General features: G+C 42.6%; 3 protein-coding genes across 7 annotated transcripts in view; 2 read left to right on the forward strand and 1 right to left on the reverse strand.

Moving 5' to 3' along the window:
* fermt3b (FERM domain containing kindlin 3b) overlaps positions 1–1664 on the forward strand; it is an 18448-nt gene extending 16784 nt beyond the window's left edge. Inside the window, exon 15 of the mRNA XM_061786883.1 lies at positions 1182–1664. Within this exon, the coding sequence (XP_061642867.1) occupies positions 1182–1361 (180 nt within the window). The 3' untranslated portion in view covers positions 1362–1664. The remainder of the gene's footprint in view (positions 1–1181) is intronic.
* Positions 1617–7955, reverse strand: trpt1 (tRNA phosphotransferase 1). Of its 3 annotated transcripts, none has more exons than XM_061786890.1 (7): positions 7799–7955; positions 7208–7289; positions 3000–3169; positions 2689–2866; positions 2550–2606; positions 2358–2468; positions 1617–2296 (listed from the first exon to the last, which is right to left on the reverse strand). In XM_061786890.1, exons 1-7 carry the CDS (start codon positions 7853–7855, stop codon positions 2241–2243), a joined length of 711 nt encoding a protein of 236 aa, XP_061642874.1. In that variant the 5' UTR covers positions 7856–7955; the 3' UTR covers positions 1617–2240. The 3 variants fall into 3 exon arrangements, with proteins under 3 accessions (XP_061642874.1, XP_061642873.1, XP_061642875.1); XM_061786889.1 differs by having other exon boundaries at positions 7769–7953; XM_061786891.1 differs by having other exon boundaries at positions 1617–2277; positions 7769–7941.
* On the forward strand, positions 7883–17491 carry zbtb3 (zinc finger and BTB domain containing 3). Of its 3 annotated transcripts, XM_061786886.1 has the most exons (4): positions 8036–8153; positions 8234–8350; positions 10435–11270; positions 12595–17491. In XM_061786886.1, exons 3-4 carry the CDS (start codon positions 10438–10440, stop codon positions 13508–13510), a joined length of 1749 nt encoding a protein of 582 aa, XP_061642870.1. In that variant the 5' UTR covers positions 8036–8153; positions 8234–8350; positions 10435–10437; the 3' UTR covers positions 13511–17491. The 3 variants fall into 3 exon arrangements, with proteins under 3 accessions (XP_061642868.1, XP_061642870.1, XP_061642869.1); XM_061786884.1 differs by lacking the exons at positions 8036–8153; positions 8234–8350 and adding an exon at positions 7883–8012; XM_061786885.1 differs by lacking the exon at positions 8234–8350 and having other exon boundaries at positions 8067–8153.
* The last annotated feature ends 176 nt before the right edge of the window (positions 17492–17667 follow it).

Raw genomic sequence — 17667 nt, forward strand, 5'->3', positions numbered from 1 at the left:
TTGCTTCAATAAAGTCAGTTTCACTTAATGCCAACAATTCAAATTGCAGGGAGGCTAACGAATATCATTTGAACAGAAACGGTGGCACAACACATGTAGACAGACAATATAATACAGGTATATATTTTTTATCCTTTTTGAAAATTACTAATATTACTTCAGCTTACTAAATAAGTTGTCCTCAATGTGCCGGCTCAGCAACTCCGTATACCAGTTGACTAACATGCATTTGATATGGTGTTCATTCAAGTTCGATAGACACACAATAGGCTTTAATTGTGCTGGGATCACTAACAACAACACAGGTTATACTAACATCAACTCACAGGTTCTTCCAGGTGTTTAGACACTAAAAAAAAGAATCACACCCCACCACTCATCAATAGCACTGCCTTGCACATTTTTCCACATCCTGTCCTGCCCTTTTCTGTCCTCTCTTGTTCTCTTGCTTAGTTATTGCATGCACCAGGTGTCTTCCCCACCATCCACAAGTAAGAACACGATTTGACTGTTGTAATATTACTTGTGTTCAAATATCTAGACTGTCTCACTATTGTTCAGCCGTGGTTCTCTCCCCTCGTCCCCTTGTCCACTCTATCCCTGTCTTTCCCCTAAAACCCTTTTCTGTCCGGCTGCATTTTCAAAAAACATAATAATAATAAAACATTTTAAATAAGCAGAGGAAGTATTTCAAACTCCCCTGTTGCACAGCAAAGCTCTTCCACCACAAAGGCATACAGATCCACCATTCTGCAAGGCCATGCAGCTGAACAGGACAGGTTTATATATTTTAAAAAAACAAAAAAAAAAACACTGTAATCACTGTTTTTGTTTTTTTTTTACATAGTAAATTATGATTGAGGGCTATTTTTTTGCAAAACACATTGCAAAATGTTTTTTTCTTTTTTTTTGAGAAGGCTATAACAGATTGATGAGATTTCCATTCCAATGGCGAAAGATGATTTGAGTGTGTTTTTGAGTTACGAACGTGGTCACACTCGAATTAAACTCCTATCTTAAGGCACCACTGTATGCTTCCCCATTAAAGGACAGATTAAAAAAACACAAATACACACCAACATCTTGTCAAAGGAGGGAGTTAAATAAATTAGTGGAGTGATACTCATTTATTCTGCAAAAAGGTAATTGCTACTGTTTGTGGAATTTCAAACACATCGCAGGTGGCCATTGAGTTTGAGGGGAACATCAACATCGCCTTCAGCTGCGTGACAGCCGACTGCAAAATTGTTCATGAGTTCATCGGGGGCTACATCTTCATGTCGACACGAAGTCGCGACAAGAGCGACAAGCTCAACGAGGAGCTCTTCCACAAGCTGACAGGCGGACACGAGGCGCTCTAGAACTCAAACACACCAAAGGATCTGCATTTTTTTGGGGACCAGAATCGACCATCAGGCAGAAAACCATGTTGAAAAGGCTTTGTCCTGCCAGTGTGGCATATGTCAAAATATCAAAGATATAACACGGAATGTTCAGAATACATTCCACACCCCTAATGACCAGTGACCAATGTATAGCACACTTACCTCATTGTTACTTGTTTCAACACAAATAGCACATGAATTCCGTGAGAAAAAAATGGATGGAAACACCAAATGTTTACCACTTACCCTTTTAATAAAATAAATTGTGTTTAACGCTCACTTGTGTTCACACCCTGTTGTCAAGGCATCAGAAGCCATTACCATTTTCACACAGTGATATGCTGAGCATTCATCTCAGGTCATTTTAGGTCTGCCTGGTTGTTTGTATGCAGCCTTGTGTATTGTTGTCTTTGGAGAGTTAGATTTGGAAGTAAACGAGTGCCGAACAACAAACAACTCAAAAGCACTTGTAATTAAAATGTGACAATGGTTATAAATAGTCGATCCCTTTCAATAATAAGACTTCCCAACTTTTGTTGTTTGTTGTAAGCACGTCTGCCTCACTCTTCTGAGGTTTGGGGTTCAAATCTTGGCTCTGGCCTTCCTGTGTGGAGTGTGTATGTTCTCCCCCTGCTTGCATGGGCCCTCCAACTTCCTCCCACATTCCAGAAACATGCATGTTAGGTCACTGAAGACTCACTTTGTCCATATGTGTGAATGTCCCGGTGTAGCCTGCCTTTTGCCAAAAGTGATCTAGAATAGGCTCCAGCTCACTCATGACCTGAATGAGAATGTACAGCATAAGAAATGGATGGTTGGATAGACTTGTTGATCAATCTTTTGACCAATTGTTGCTCAATCTTTTGCTGGCATCACAGTGGCAGGATGCTCCCTAAAAAAGGACGACACATCTGCTCACCTTTAGGATGGAAAAAAAATCCACTCAATTGATCCATGTGATAAATGTCTTACTTGTCGGCTTGAGTCGAATGGCTCGGCTGAAGTACGCCGGGAGCAGTTTTCCCTCGAAGTTCCCTGTTGTCAGCAAAACACGGTTCTCTGACCAGAAGAACTCAATACCATCTGCGCAGTCACATTCAGCCAAGTTAGTCTTTTTAGTTACCTGACCTGGACTGGATGTCAGTCAACTGTGTTTAATCTTACCAGCAAGAGCTTTGCGTACATCAATAAATATAGCTAGATCACAGTCTCTCCTCATACCTGGCGGAAATGCACAAAAAGGCACTTTAATCTAAAAGCTAGTGTGTCTTTTGATGAAGGTACACAGTAAATATTAGCGTACCACTTATTACACCATTTTCCTGTGGCAAGCCTGGGGCCAGATGGATGTGTGTCCTTCTCATGCGACTCAGGCCGTGCTGCTGAATGGAGCTCCAGTTGTACAGGTAGGATCCGTGAACGGCCTCAGCAGGACAGTCAGGAGACCCAGCCAGAACCGGCTTGAGCTCCAAATCCGTTACCTGGCCACACACATCCAAACGGTATTAACACTACACTCATTAAGATAAGTCCAATGTAGACTCCCGAATCAAATATATACAGGAAGTTAACCCATCCCAGCCATTTAGGATTGAGCTCGACCACAGCGTGTACCTGCAATGTATGTCCCTGATTGGCTCGAATCTGCAAGCGGCAGTCTTCTGGGTGAGGACGGCTCTTAAAACGCTGCTTGTCATTTGTGGCCACCACTCTCTCAACATCCTCCAGTTTGTACGAGCGAAACTGCGGGTGAGCCAGCAGGTCCTCCACAAACAGGTAACCATCTATGAAGAGTTACTTTGACTTGGGACTCATGACAGCAGGTCTACTAATCACCAGTTAGTCTCTACAGATTTTTGAGGAAAGCATTGCACTGTTTTAATTTAATTATTATTTTTTGCTCATTATAATGAGTTTAATAATGATACACAATCCCTTGAGGAGAAATTCATTGGGTATTTTGCAACATTATGTGTACTACTCCTTTTTGCCTGTTTCTTGCAACAATCAATTCCACACAATCTGAAGTCTACATAGATGAATTACTAAATTCTTCATTACAACTCCTCCCTAGTATTTAGCTGCACAGTATTATCAATACCTCTCAGAATGATGCAGTGCACTTCTACACCACAGCAAACTACCACCATAACAATAAACGTGTTGGTTTGTTAAATTAATACATCAATCGAATCATCTTCTTCTTTTCCTTTCGGCTTGTCACGTTAGGGGTCGCCACAGCATGTCATCCTTTTCTATGTAAGCCTATCTCCTGCATCCTCCTCTCTAGCACCAACTGCCCTCATGTCTTCCCTCACTACATCCATCAACCTTCTCTTTGGTCTTCCTCCATCTCTCTTGCCTGGCAGCTCGAGCCTCATTACCCTTCTACCAATATACTCACTCTCTCTCCTCTGGATGAGTCCAAACCATCGAAGTCTGCCCTCTCTAACTTTGTCTCCAAAACATCGAACCTTGGCTGTGCCTCTGATGTGCTCAGTTCTAATTTTATCCAACCAGGTCACTCCTAGAGAGAACCTCAACATCTTAATTTCCACCACCTCCACCTCTGCTTCCTGTTGTCTCTTCAGTGCCACTGTCTCTAATCCGTACATCATGGTTGGGCTCACCACTGTCTTATAAACGTTGATGCAGTCCCACCTCCACCTTAAATTCCTCTGTCACACCTACAGCACACCTCACCACTGTTCTGCTGCCCTCGTACATGTCCTGTATTATTCTAACATACTTCTCTGCCACTCCAGACCTCCGCATGCAGTACCACAGTTCCTCTCTGGGTACTTTGTCATAGGCTTTCTCTAGATCTACAAAGACACAATGGATCTCCTTCTGACCTTCTCTGTACTTTTCCATCAACATCCTCAAGGCAAATCATGCATCTGTGGTACTCTTTCTAAGCATGAAACCATAATGTTGTTCACAAATACTCACTTCTGTCCTGAGTCTAGCTCCCACTACTCTTTCCCATAACTTCACTGTGTGGCTCATCAACTTTATTCCTCTATAGTTGCCACAGCTCTGCACATCACCCTTGTTCTTAAAAATGGGCATCAGCACACTTTTCCTCCATTCCTTAGGCATCTTCTCACCCACTAGAAATCTGGTCAACAAGCTGGTCAAAAACTCCACAGTCACCTCTCCTAGATGCTTCCATACCTCCACAGGAATGTCATCAGGACCAACTGCCTTTCCCATTTTCATTCTCTTTAATGCCTTTCTAACTTGCCCCTTACTAATCATTGCCACTTCCTGGTCCACCACACTTGCCTCTTCTACTCTCCCTTCTCTCTCCTTTTCCTCATTCATCAACTCCTCAAAGTATTCTTTCTATCTGTCCAGCACACTACTGGCACCAGTCAACACATTTCCATCTCTATCCTTAATCACCGTAACCTGCTGCACATCCTTCCCATCTCTATCCCTCTGTCTGTCCAACCTGCATAGATCCTTTTCTCTTTCTTTAGTGTCCAACCTGGCATGTCATCATATGCCTCTTGTTTGGCCTTTGCCACCTCTGCCTTTACCCTACGTTCCATCTCAATGTATTCCTTTCTCCTCTCCTCTGTCCTCTCACTGTGATACATCAATCGAATCTGAGCCTCTGTGAAGACTTAAACTTGGGAACCAGAGGGTCAACGGTTTAATTCCGCAGTGGACAAAGTCATGAAAATGGCAATTCGTTCTTGGAGAGATGCAAGTCTGCTTCCAGATTACCGTCGAGGTAACCTTGACCATGACACCGATGCTCACTTCAATGCTAACTAAAGAGGTGCAGCACTGTTTGGATTCCTCTTTCACTCTGACATCTCTTCTTGCATGCCTGTATGTGTGTGATCTGGTTCTCTGTTGTAGTTGTCTGTGTAGTTGAATTCACCCATGATAATTATAATTACTGTACTACAATAAATAAACTCACTCAAAATCCGTCCATCCATTTAAAATACGACTTATCCTCATTAGAGTCACAGCCGGCTGAGCTGGCGCTTTAACCAGCTAACACTGGCGAAGAGGCGAAGTAAACCCTGGACTGGTTGCAAACCAATTGCAGGGCATATTTAGACAAACTCAACGGTCACATTCACACGCATAATTTTGAATCTTCAGTTAAGCTAATATGCATGTTTTGGGGATTTGAGAGGAAGCCAGAGTACCCACAGAAAACCCACATTATTCAAAGTTTCCTGGCCCTGTGTGAAAAAGTAATTACCCTCCCTGTTAAATCATGAATTAATTGCGACTAATCACAATTTTGGGTTTATTTTCACTGATCAAACCCAAGCATCATTACATCCAGACCTGTTCAATCAAGAAATCACTTAAAACAAAATCTGTCCATACAAAATCAAGTTGGACAAAATATCTAAAAAAGCTGCAACAAAATGGCACGATCCAAAGAAATTCCAGAACAGTCGAGAAATAAATTAATTGACACCTATCAGTCTGGAAAGGGTTACAAAAGCCATTTAAAGCTTTAGGATTCCAGCGAACCATAGGGAGAGCCATTATCCTGACATGGAGAAAAAATGGAACAGAGGAGAACCTTCCCAGGAGCGGACAGCCGACAAAGATTACCCCAAGGGAAGAGCAATAACTCAATCAGGAGGCCACAAAGGAACAGAAGACAACTTCTAAAGAACTGCAGGTCTCCCTTGCCTCAGTTAAGGTCAGTGTCCATGACACAATAAGGAAGACACTGGGAAAAAATGGCACCCATGGCAGAGTTCCATGGCGAAAACCACTGCTGATCAAAAATAACAAAGGCTCATTTTACTTTTGCAAAAAAAAAAATAAAGAAACTTTTTCACACAGGGTCAGGTAACTTTGAATATTTTTTTCTCGTAATAAATGAAATCACCATTTAAAAACAGCATCTTAAGTTCACTTGAGTTATATTTGACTGAAATTTACATTTGTTTGATGATCTTCAACAAAGTGGGGAAACTGCAAAAATTTGAGAACGGGGCCAATACTTTTTCACAGCGCTGTATATTATTTCATACCTTGTATTCTCTATATACTCATGTGCTTATAGATACTTATTTTATATCCCGTGAGGACATTTTCATGGTATTTATTTATAATTTTTGACAAAAGGGGGAGGACCATGGTAGTACCAGCCCACACTGCCAAGAAGAAGATGACGGGGGTTCGGATCAGGGGTGGGTCACCATCAAGGGGTTTAGCACAGGGTGCCATTCAAGCTAGCCCCGTCTCTGATTGCAGTATGGGACCGCGCGAGCAGCCAATTTGGCGCAGTTCTCTGTGGCTGCGGTCCACAATCTTTTTTGCACCACGGTCTGGTTTCACATAACAACATATTTTGGCAGACCGTTGTAGCTGCTGTGCAGCAACACCGACACGCCCACGGAGTCCACCGCTTCGATGGCCGCCCCTGTGCGCACTGAACCACCGTCGCCGTTGTTTGCGGGGAACTTTCTTGAGCGCCACAGGCTCGCAGCTCAGCTCAACTAAACTGAAAAGGAACGAATCAGTTCATGTAGTGATACCATTGTGTACGTTCACCAAAAGATTTGTTCATTTGAACGAGTTGTTTGTGAACGATAACACTACTCATGCCCAGTCTATCTCTGCGCTCCCCCCAAACCCCCCAAAACAAAAAGTGCTTGGTTGTACGTAAATGAGAACTGATAGAATAAAATCTGGTGTGCTTCTAATATTTTCAGTGCGCATGCACACCACTTACAGTATATGCAACCCTGCTTATTGGGTTGTCAAGGTTTACCGATTTTTGGCCATTCAGTGCAGAGAGAGAGAAGCTTTTTTTTTTTTTTTTAACTCACCCACACTTAAGTGTAGACCCATGTGGTTGGCTCCATGGCGAAGAGCATACGACATTGATTTAGACAACCTGACATCTCTGTCCTGGTAGGGGAGAGAAGTTTTGAATTAAAATATGTCATATTGTTTTCTTTGGCCCAGAAGGCCACAGAACAGGTACCCCTGATTAGAACTGAGCCTGTAAATATTTTGGCAGTGGGCAAAAGTCCAAACAGTGGTGGTAAGTAATGAAGTACATGTACTTCATTACTCAATTTAAATAGCTTTTCAGGTACAGTTGAACCTTAAACAAGAACTACCTTGGGTTAACTATTAATTTCGGTTTACGAACAGTCTTGGCGTGAAGGCTCAGGACTTTCATTAAATCACATTTTTTAAATTTTGATTAATCATGATTTATCATAGTTAATGTTTTGCAGAACTCCCAATTAAATAAAATATATATCTTTTGACACAAATGCGATGTTATCACTAGGATGACACAGTACAGTACTTCTACTTTTACCCCTCTTTTTTACACAAGCATCTGTAATTCTACAGAGTGAGTACTTTTAAAGTATTACCTCTTCCAAATGAAGTCTGTCGCAACTCACCTCGTCGCCACCACGTCTCCCTGTCTTTCTTCTTCTTCCTCCTCTGTCAGACTCCATTAGGAGGCCTGTTTCTTTGGAGAGTGATCACGTGGCTACAGGAGCTCTCGTCACGTGACACTGTCAACAACCTAGCACTTCCGGTGGAAGTGGAACGGACCGGAGGTGTCTGGGAGGGCTACTGCGCTTTGTCGTGGAAGAAAAACAGTTGCTGCCGGTAAGACCATAATCTTCGTATTCGTATTAACATTTAGAAAAGGCTATAAAAGCTGACCTGTTATCCAAGTAGAGTTTGGACACTATGGAAGCCAGTGTTGGAGGGACATGGACGGCTAACTGAAATGTTAGCCAAAATAAGGTTGTTGATTTTTTGTTTTGTTTTTATGCTACACGTGTTGCTCTGAAAGTTGCTTGCAATCATCTGGTTACGTTCCTTAGGTTGTTTTGCTCACTATTGCTCTGAGTTCACATATCAAGACATCGTTGATGAGGACATGTTATCATGGAAACATGGTCTAGAGCAGAAGAGTCAACTGACAGTTGTCCAAATGCCAGGTTTGTGTGATATAAAAAGAAATGAAACCAAGATCTGTCATTTGAGAACTTTTCCACCATTAATGTGACCTATAACCTGTAACAACTCAATTTAGGGAAAAAAAATCAAATCTTTCGTCAAATTAAACGCCTGAAATAATTGGGTTGTACAAGTGTGCACACCCTCTTATACAGTAACTGGGATACGGCTGTTCAAAATTACCAATCACAGTAAAACGTGTTAGGTAGGAGTCAGCACATGCCTACCACCGTTAAAATTGCCTCTGATTAACCCCATTCATTCATCTTCCGTTCCGCTTATCCTCACTAGGGTCGCGGGCATGCTGGAGCCTATCCCAGCTATCTTCGGGCGAGAGGCGGGGTACACCCTGAACTGGTCGCCAGCCAATCGCAGGGCACATATAAACAAACAACCATTCGCATGCACATTCACACCTAAGAGCAATTTAGAGTCTTCAATCAACCTAGCACGGATGTTTTGGGGATGTGGGAGGAAACCCACACAGGCACGGGGTGAACATGCAAACTCCACACAGGCGGGGCCGGGATTTGAACCCCGGTCCTCAGAACTGTGAGGCAGATGTGCTAACCAATCGATCACCGTGCCGCCTGATTAACCCCAAATAAAGTTAATCTTCTAGAATGCTTTTCCTGTCACATCTTACAGCCATCATACTAACCATGGTCCGCAGAGAGCTTCCACAGCATCAGAGGGATCTCATTATTCAGATGTATAAATGAGGAGATGGGTACAAAAGAAATTCCATGGTATTAAATATACCATCGAACACTGTAAAGACAGTCATCATCAAGTGGAGAAAATATGGAATAACAGTGACATTACCAAGAACTGGACGTCCTTCCAAAACTGACGAAAAGATGAGAAGAAAAACTAGTCAGGGGGGCTGCAAAGAGGCAAACAGCAATGTTAAACAAGCTCCAGGAATTTCAGGCAAGTACTGGCTGTTTAGTACGTGTGATAAGAATCTCCCACCTTCTTCTTATGTCTGGGCTATGGGTAGTCTGGCAAGATGGAGAGCCTTATTTAAGGAAGAAAAACATTTAAGCCCAGCTGCATTTTCCATAAACGCATGCATGTGGTAAAAATGTGTTATTGTACTCTGAAACCAACACTGAACTTTTTGGCCGTAATTTCAAAAGGTGTGTTTGGCGCAAACAAAACACTTCGCATCACCAGTACAACACCAGACAGTCTCCTCCAAAAGTATTGAAACGGCAAGGTCACTTCCTTTGTTTTTGTTGTATACTGAAGACAATTGGGTTTCAGATTAAAAGATGAATATGAGACTAAAGTTCAGAATTCCAGCTTTCATTTCATGGTATTTACTTCTAAATGTGTTAAACACCTCAGGACGGAGCACATTTTGTTTGAACCCACCCACTTTTCAGGTGAGCAAAAGTATTGGAACAGACATTATTTAATTAACTTAAAGTGAATGACATTTAATATTTGGTGGCATAACCCTTACTTGCAATACCTGCATCAAGCCTGCGACCCATTGACGTCACCAAACTTCTTCATTTGAAATAATTTTCCAGGCCTTTACTACAGCCAATTGAGTTATAGGTGGAAAATGTTTTGAAGTGATCTTGGTCTCATTTCATGTATCACAGAAACCTGGTATTTGAAACGTGATGTGTAGACTTTATACAGTATGTATCTATTGTGCCCTGAGATTGGCTGATGACCAGTCCCCAGTGTACCAACCTCTTGCCCAAAGTCAGCTGGAAGAGGCTCCAGTTCCCAAGCTCAAGTCCTTACAGATGGTACAGTTTATGTTAGTGTAGAAGTGTACTTTATCATACTTAGAAGTGTATCTAATATTATGGTTACCTTACCGGCATGTGAGAGACAGAATATTACAAACTGCCTGTACAATGCTGTATGAAATGTATGCAGTGAAGTTCTCTCTGACAGTGTAATTCAAAACTGAGCAGTGTTAGAGGCCTGCACAGGCTGATTTTGGGCTTTACTTCAGGTGTGTGCCTCATAAAGTGTCTGGTGAATTGATCATTTATAGCTGTATATTCCCATCCTCATATTCATCTTCCTTGTTTTTCAGATCATGGAGTTTCCTCAGCATTCCCAGCAGCTGCTGTCAGCTCTGCGCTCCCAGCGGCAGCGTGGCTTCCTGTGCGACTGCACCGTCTTGGTGGGGTCATCCAGTTTCCTGGCTCATCGAGCTGTTCTGGCCTCCTGCTCACCTTTCTTCCACATGTTTTACTCGGATTCTGTCGGCAGCACCAGTGCAAACTCTTCCAGCCGCTCTGTCACACTTGACAGCGACATTGTCACGGCAGCCGCCTTCAGCCTGCTCCTGGACTTTGTTTATGAAGGGGTGCTTCAGCTGGAGAAGTCTCCGCCGGTGGAGGATATATTAGCAGCGGCTAGCTTCCTGCACATGAACGAGGTGGTGAGGGTGTGCAAAAGGAGACTGCAGAGACGAGGGCCTCTGGCTGAGGCGGATAGCACTCGCTCTGAGGAGAGCACTGGGACAAGGAGGGTAATAGAAACAGGGAGGCAGGATGAAGGGGATGGTGGCGCTGAGCCTGTAGTAACTATGGCAGCAGATCACTTGAATTCCATTGCCATGACAACAACCCTCTCATCAGTGTCCCTAACGGCTGGACAGAGTACATGGGAGTCTGTCAAGTCTGAGTACAGGGTTGATGCGTGTTCATCGGAGGCACAACTTAAGACTCCCCTGAGTCCTGATCTTGCTGATACCACGCAGCCTGGCATGGATGCCCCTCCTCTGTTACCCCGTGCAGACTTGGTGCAAGGACCCGCTGTGGGACAGTCCACACAGGAGTCAGGAGGTTCCAACAGGTTGAGCGCGAGCAGTCATGGTGAAGGCTCAGCTCTCTGCACTCCATGCAGCACAACTGAGACATACAGGTACAGGTATTGGTTGAAATTTTAATCTTGATAGAGGCTGTGTCTGAAAAGGTGCATCGCCAACTTTGGGGGGCGGGGAGAAACAGATGAAAAAAATGCCACGCACCATTGGATGCCTCATGAAAAAAAACAGGCGGTGCCACTCGGAGGCTGTAATTACCTTTACTATAACTGACAGCGGTTAGCAAAGTTGCTTCACACTTCTGAGGTTCTGGGTTCAATGTGTGGGGATAATGTGTTCTTTGGGTACTCCCAATTCCAAAAATAGGCATGGTAGGTTAATTGAAGACTCTGAATTGCCCATAGGCGTGATTGAGAGTGTGAATCTTTGTTGGTCTGTATGTGCCCTGTGAGTGGCTGGCAACCAGTCCAGGTGGACCCTGCCTCTCGCCCAAAGTCAGCTGGGGTTGGCTCCAATTCGCCTGTGACCCTAACGAGGCTATAGAAAATGGATTGCTGGATGACTGCCACCTGCACGTCAGACATGGCAACTGTAAAGCTGAGGTTTATAGTGGTATTTACAGTGGCACTGTGTACATTTGGTTCGTGGGCCTCCAGTGGGGAATCCGGGAACTTACCTGACGTAATCAACCTCTTAATGCCGCCAATATCACGTCACAATTATAGAAACCATCAATTCTTTACAAAAGCATTCCACTATACAGTATAACAGCATGTAACTATGCCACGTACATCATCTGGAGCAGTTCAGAATCAATATTTATCCAATAATGACAAAGCATTTTAAAAAATACATCATACACACTAGAGATGCTGATTCTTAACTGTATTAATATGTGCAGAATGCTACAGACATGTTATGGTAGTCGAACGTTCGAAAGTTCCCTGCACTGACCATCCAATCAGAGGACGGAAAAATGCTGATGTTATTGTGGGCCTGCTAGGTCGCCCTCTTTTGCCAATATAATTTTAAGTTAGGTCAGCTAGCACTAATGATTCTGAAGTCTCTGGGCAGATTAGGTTGACAGGGCAGCACATAAAGGCTGAAATCTGATTGGACAAAAATAACATCCACATACACACGCTGGAGGTAGCGCAGCCAAAATAAGAATAAGACTTGGGAAGATGTTAATACAATGTCATGGAACAAATGATTTAGGTTGTAAATCTAGGACATTGATTCAGTGTTTAAGGCTAAGCCAAAAGAGAAGGCCGCTAATAGGAGTTTAAAGACGAAACATTTTTTTCATGAAGTGAGACTTCTATAGGAGCTTTTGTAAAATCTGAGGCATAATGACCTACAATGACGTATATTTAATAAGATATGCTAGTCTAATAATCAAATTTGTCTTCTCCGCCACAGCATCAACCAGCAGCCTTCCTCATCTTCCCTGGTTTCAGATGTCCATGCTCGCTGTCCATCAGCGGTTGGTCCCCAATCAGAATTCTATAACTCACTGGAAGCTCGAACAGGACTTTCAGACTGTGAGCGCAGAGGTACTGCAGGGGGAGAGCAACACACAGTCATGGTTGTGCATGCACAAAAGGAGTTGACACTTTCACGTTCACATTCCCAATTTCAAATCCAGAGTGCCTTCTCACTCCAACGTGGAGGCCAGAACTCCACGCTTCAGACTCCTCAAAATGTGGTTGCCCCTGAGATGGAGACAAGTGGAAGGGCTCATCCTCTTATAGGATTAGCGACTGTGGACAATGATGGTGACAATGCAAAAGTCAAAGTGGAGGCTATTGTTATTTCTGATGAGGAACAGGAGGAGGAGAAAGAGGAATGCAAAGTGAGCGAGCCAGTGATGGAAGTGGATGAGGACTTTGAAGATGACATCCAGGAAGAGGAGCTGAACACACTCTCCTCCCGCCACATAACTTCCGACTACACCTTTCCTCTCTCCCCTTCATCCTCTTCTTCGGTGGCCGCCTCGTTCCTTCCTCCACCGTCCAGGACACAGCAACACTCGGACCACACACCCTTTTTAACAGACTTCCAGGACACTATGGGAGGCATTGTAGAGGATGTCCCAACGTGCTGCGTCTGTGGCAAAACCTTCTCATGCACGTACACGCTAAGACGCCACGCTATCGTGCACACGAGAGAGCGCCCCTACGAGTGCCGCTACTGCTACCGCAGTTACACGCAGTCCGGAGATCTCTACCGACACATTCGCAAGGCTCACGACCAAACATCGCGACCCAAACGCAGTAAGACTGATGTGGAGAACCCAAAACGGGCACAACCACCACCACCACCCCCGCTTAGCTAATAAATATCAGTTCGTACTTTTTTTAATACCGCTTTTCCCATTGAGTGTCATGAGGCAGCTGGTGCGAAAGGCGGTTGTAACAATCCTGGACTGGTTGCAAGTCAATAACAGGGCACATATAGAGACAGACAACTTTTCACACCATCACTGAGTGGGAATTGAATCCACACTACCAGCTAACTGCTACACAATCAATGACTCGGCTAACATAGAGATTCTCCAAATTAGTAAGCAAGTCCAATTTAACCCCGATATCCATTTTGTGTCAAAGAGCAGGGGCAAACTTACAATTAGGTCACCCCCCACCAACATCCCATAAAAATTAATTAACTGATTAATAAAGTTTCCTTTCTTCTCATGCTTAAAACACATCAAACTGCTTAATCATGATGGTTTTTAATGCTCCGTCCTCCCCTTTCATACAATGGACTGTTGCATCTTACTACACATAAATTATGCAGACTGAATTAAAGAAGAGGGTAGAAAAACAAATACATTTTTTTGGTATGTTGTGAGGAAAATTAAAATGACGTTATCCCAGTGGAGCCGAGAAGGCAAGAGGAAAACAGTTTTTAATCATAACTACCAAAGGTTTCAACCATTTTCATTGCAACACTGAATTTGTGCACGCGCTAACAGTAAGAGCCAGACGCTCTTGCCAGTTGCAGTAGTGCTACTATTGGTGTCAGCCAAGGGGGATGCATGGAGAGTGGCACAATGGACGCTTTTCATCACGAAGATGAGTATGAAAGCAGCAGAAATGGTAAACTGTTGATTAATATTCTTATTAATTACAGCAAAAGCATTGAGATGATTCACTTTTGACAGGGTTTTAAGGACTTTATCAGGCTCATGAAATTTTCTTAAATTCACACTTTTTAGTTGCTTACCTTGGGCCCTCAATTGACTAAATACAGGTCTACAGTGGGTACAGAAAGTATTCAGACCCCCTTAAATTTTTCGGTCTTTGTTATATTGCAGCCATTTGCTAAAATCATTTAAGTTATTTTTTTCCCCCTCATTAAAGTACACACAGCACCCCATATTGACAGAAATATTTTTGCACATTTATTAAAAAAGAAAAACTGAAATATAACACAGCCATAAGTATTCAGACCCTTTGCTGTGACACTCATATATTCAACTCGGGTGATGTCTATTTCTTCTGCTCATTCGTGAGATAGTTCTACACCTTCATTGGAGTCCAGCTGTGTTTGATAATACTGATTGGACTTGATTAGGAAAGCCACATCCCTGTGGCATAAGACCTTACAGCTCACAGTGCATGTCAGAGCAAATGAGAATTATGAGGTCAAAGGAACTGCCTGAAGAGCTCAGAGACAGAATTGTGGCAAGGCACAGATCCGGCCAAGGTTACAAAAAAATGTCTGCTGCACTTAAGGTTCTTAAGAGCACAGTGGCCTCCATAATCCTTAAATTGAAGACGTTTGGGACGACCAGAACCCTTACTAGAGCTGGCCGTCCGGCAAACTGAGCAATCGGGGGAGAAGAGCCTTGGTGAGAGAGGTAAAGAAGAAACCAAAGATCACTGTGGCTGAACTCCAGAGATGGAAATAGGAGAAAGTTTTTGGCCTTAATTCTAAGCGGTATGTGTGGAGAACACCAGGCACTGCACATCACCTGTCCAATATAGTCCCAACAGTGAAGCTTGGTGGTGGCGGCATCATGCTGTGGGGGTGTTTTTCAGCTGCTGGGACAGGACGACTGGTTGCAATCGAAGGAAAAATTAATGCGGCCAAGTACAGGGATTTTCTGAACTTCTTTTCTGATTGCGCCATAGCCTTCTCCAGAGCGCTCAGGACCTTAGACTGGGCCGAAGGGTCACCTTCCAACAATACAATGACCCTAAGCACACAGCTAAAATAACGAAGGAGTGGCTTCAGAACAACTCTATGACTGTTCTTGAATGGTCCAGCCAGAGCCCTGACTTAAACCCAATTGAGCATCTCTAGAAAGACCTGAAAATGACTGTCCACCAACGTTCACCATCCAACCTGACAGAACTGGAGAGGATCTGCAAGGAGGCATGGCAGAGGATCCCCAATTCCAGGTGTGAAAAACATCATTCCCAAAAAGCCTCAAAAGAGTGCTTCTACTGATCACTCAGCAAAGGGTATGAATACTTATGGCTGTGTGATATTTGCGTTTTGCTTTTTTAATAAATCTGCAAAAATGTCAACAATTCTGTTTTTTTCTGTCAAAATGGGGTGCTGTGTGTACATTAATGAGGGGGGAAAATTAACTTAAAATGATTTTAGCCACTGGCTTCAATATAACAGAGTGAAATTTTAAAGGGGTCTGAATACTTTCCGTACCCACTGTATGTAACAATACTGCAATTTAGAATTCAACTCCAAAAAACAAAAGCTTCTTTGTTGCAACCAGGGTTAGGACCAGCCTCACTCACGACCCTTGTATTGAATCTTATTAGTCCATGGAGGGGTTTCTAATAAACTTAATAAAATGTCCAGTACTTTTCTGTACAGGTACTATGCACCTGATGAGATAAAGTTTGTTTCTTAATTTTTAAAACATGTGACCAAAACATTTTCAAGAAACTACATGTGCATCTTAATAAATCAGAATATCGTTGAAAAATGTATTTCTTCAATTCAAAAAGTAAAACTTGTATGTTATATAGATTCATTAAACACAGGAAAATACTTTTCAAAAGGCCAATTTCTATATATCCTGAAATATTTCAGTGTGTACTAAATCTGTATACTGTATGAGTTTCACATTTTGAATGGAACTCTTAAAATATTTTTTTCTCCACCATATTCTGATTTATGGAAATGCACCTATGTATGTAATCCACTCACAAGTGACTGAACTGACATCTTGCAGAATATTTCTAAATGAAACAGAAGCCTTTTGCCCTGTAAAGTCTATATTGTATTTAAGAGGTTTGTGACTGTCTATAATTATTTGTGTTGCATTACAAAAAGATGGTGGGCTCTTCCCACGCAAAAAAAAAAATATGGTTATGGAATTGGATCCGTTTTATTTATTGTTATTGTGCCATAAATGTGAATTTGTATCGTCTTATTGAAGGGGACTAATCACAGAATGACATCTTCTGATGTCTACAGCAAAATGATTTTAATTTGTAATGTGTTATTTTTTATCAATACAGTGTATGTCAGACTGGTAGTATTAGATGATGTAATTCGTTGTGCTGTTGACTTTTACTGGATTGGAATGAATTGTCCTGTATTCTATCAATCCTACATCATCGGAATGTGATGGACAGAATATTAGGAACATCTGATTTTGCCAAAAATGATCACCATGGATTTTTTTAAATTATTATTGTTATTGCAGAGCTGATGTATTGTGCTGCATTTGTTTTATCTTTGTGCTTAGTAAATTGGGGAGTGCAGGGCTCCAGTTAAGCACCTAAATATCCATCCATCCATTTTCCATACCGCTTGTCCTCCAGAGGGTCGAAGGCATGCAGGAGCCCATCCCACCTATCTGTGGGCGAGAGGCGGGGTACAGCCTGCACTGGTCGCCAGCCAATCACAGGGCAAATGTAAACAAACAATCACTCGCACATTCATACCTACGGGCAATTTAGAGTCTTAATTTAACCCACTATGCATGTTTTTGGGATGTGGGAGGAAACCCACGCAGGCATGGGAAGAACATGCAAAACTCCACACAGGCGGGGCCAGGATTTGAACCCCGGTCCTCAGAACTGTGAGGCAGATGTGCTAACAAGTTAAACACTGTGCCGCCACACCTAAATATGCCAAAGTTGAAATATCATCATGGAAGCACTGAGAGAGAAAGATTTTATTTTTTGGCAGTGACAAGTGACACCCAGTTCACCATGGAAGCAATGGGACAAACATGTTTTAAAAAAGTAACAGGTGTCTCCAATTGCCCAAAGATTATCAGTCTTGTTGTCCTCTGAAATTTTGGAAATTAATACCATATAAACATTATAGGAATGTGTCTGTGTGATTCCTTTATGCTAATGTATTTATTTCTGTTGGATAAAAAAAAAAAACAGAATAGTAATTCTTATGGTTCATTGGTTAGTCAGTGACAACTGAGTTGGCACCAAATTAGTCAGTGTGTCTCTATCCGTGCATTAAAACTGCAGATGAAATAGCATACACAGGTTTCGG

Source organism: Phyllopteryx taeniolatus, chromosome 10 (assembly GCF_024500385.1).
Source record: "Phyllopteryx taeniolatus isolate TA_2022b chromosome 10, UOR_Ptae_1.2, whole genome shotgun sequence".
Taxonomy (NCBI): Eukaryota; Metazoa; Chordata; class Actinopteri; order Syngnathiformes; family Syngnathidae; genus Phyllopteryx; species Phyllopteryx taeniolatus.

Coding starts and splice junctions, on each gene's coding strand:
- trpt1 (XM_061786889.1), bottom strand. CDS start 7,855: ATGGAGTCTGACAGAGGAGGAAGAAGAAGAAAGACAGGGAGACGTGGT. Junction 2,469..2,549: donor TGTACGCAAAGCTCTTGCTG/GTAAGATTAAAC, acceptor GTGACTGCGCAG/ATGGTATTGAGTTCTTCTGG. Junction 2,297..2,357: donor CATTCGACTCAAGCCGACAA/GTAAGACATTTA, acceptor AAAGGTGAGCAG/ATGTGTCGTCCTTTTTTAGG.
- zbtb3 (XM_061786884.1), top strand. CDS start 10,438: ATGGAGTTTCCTCAGCATTCCCAGCAGCTGCTGTCAGCTCTGCGCTCC. Junction 11,271..12,594: donor AGCACAACTGAGACATACAG/GTACAGGTATTG, acceptor TCTCCGCCACAG/CATCAACCAGCAGCCTTCCT.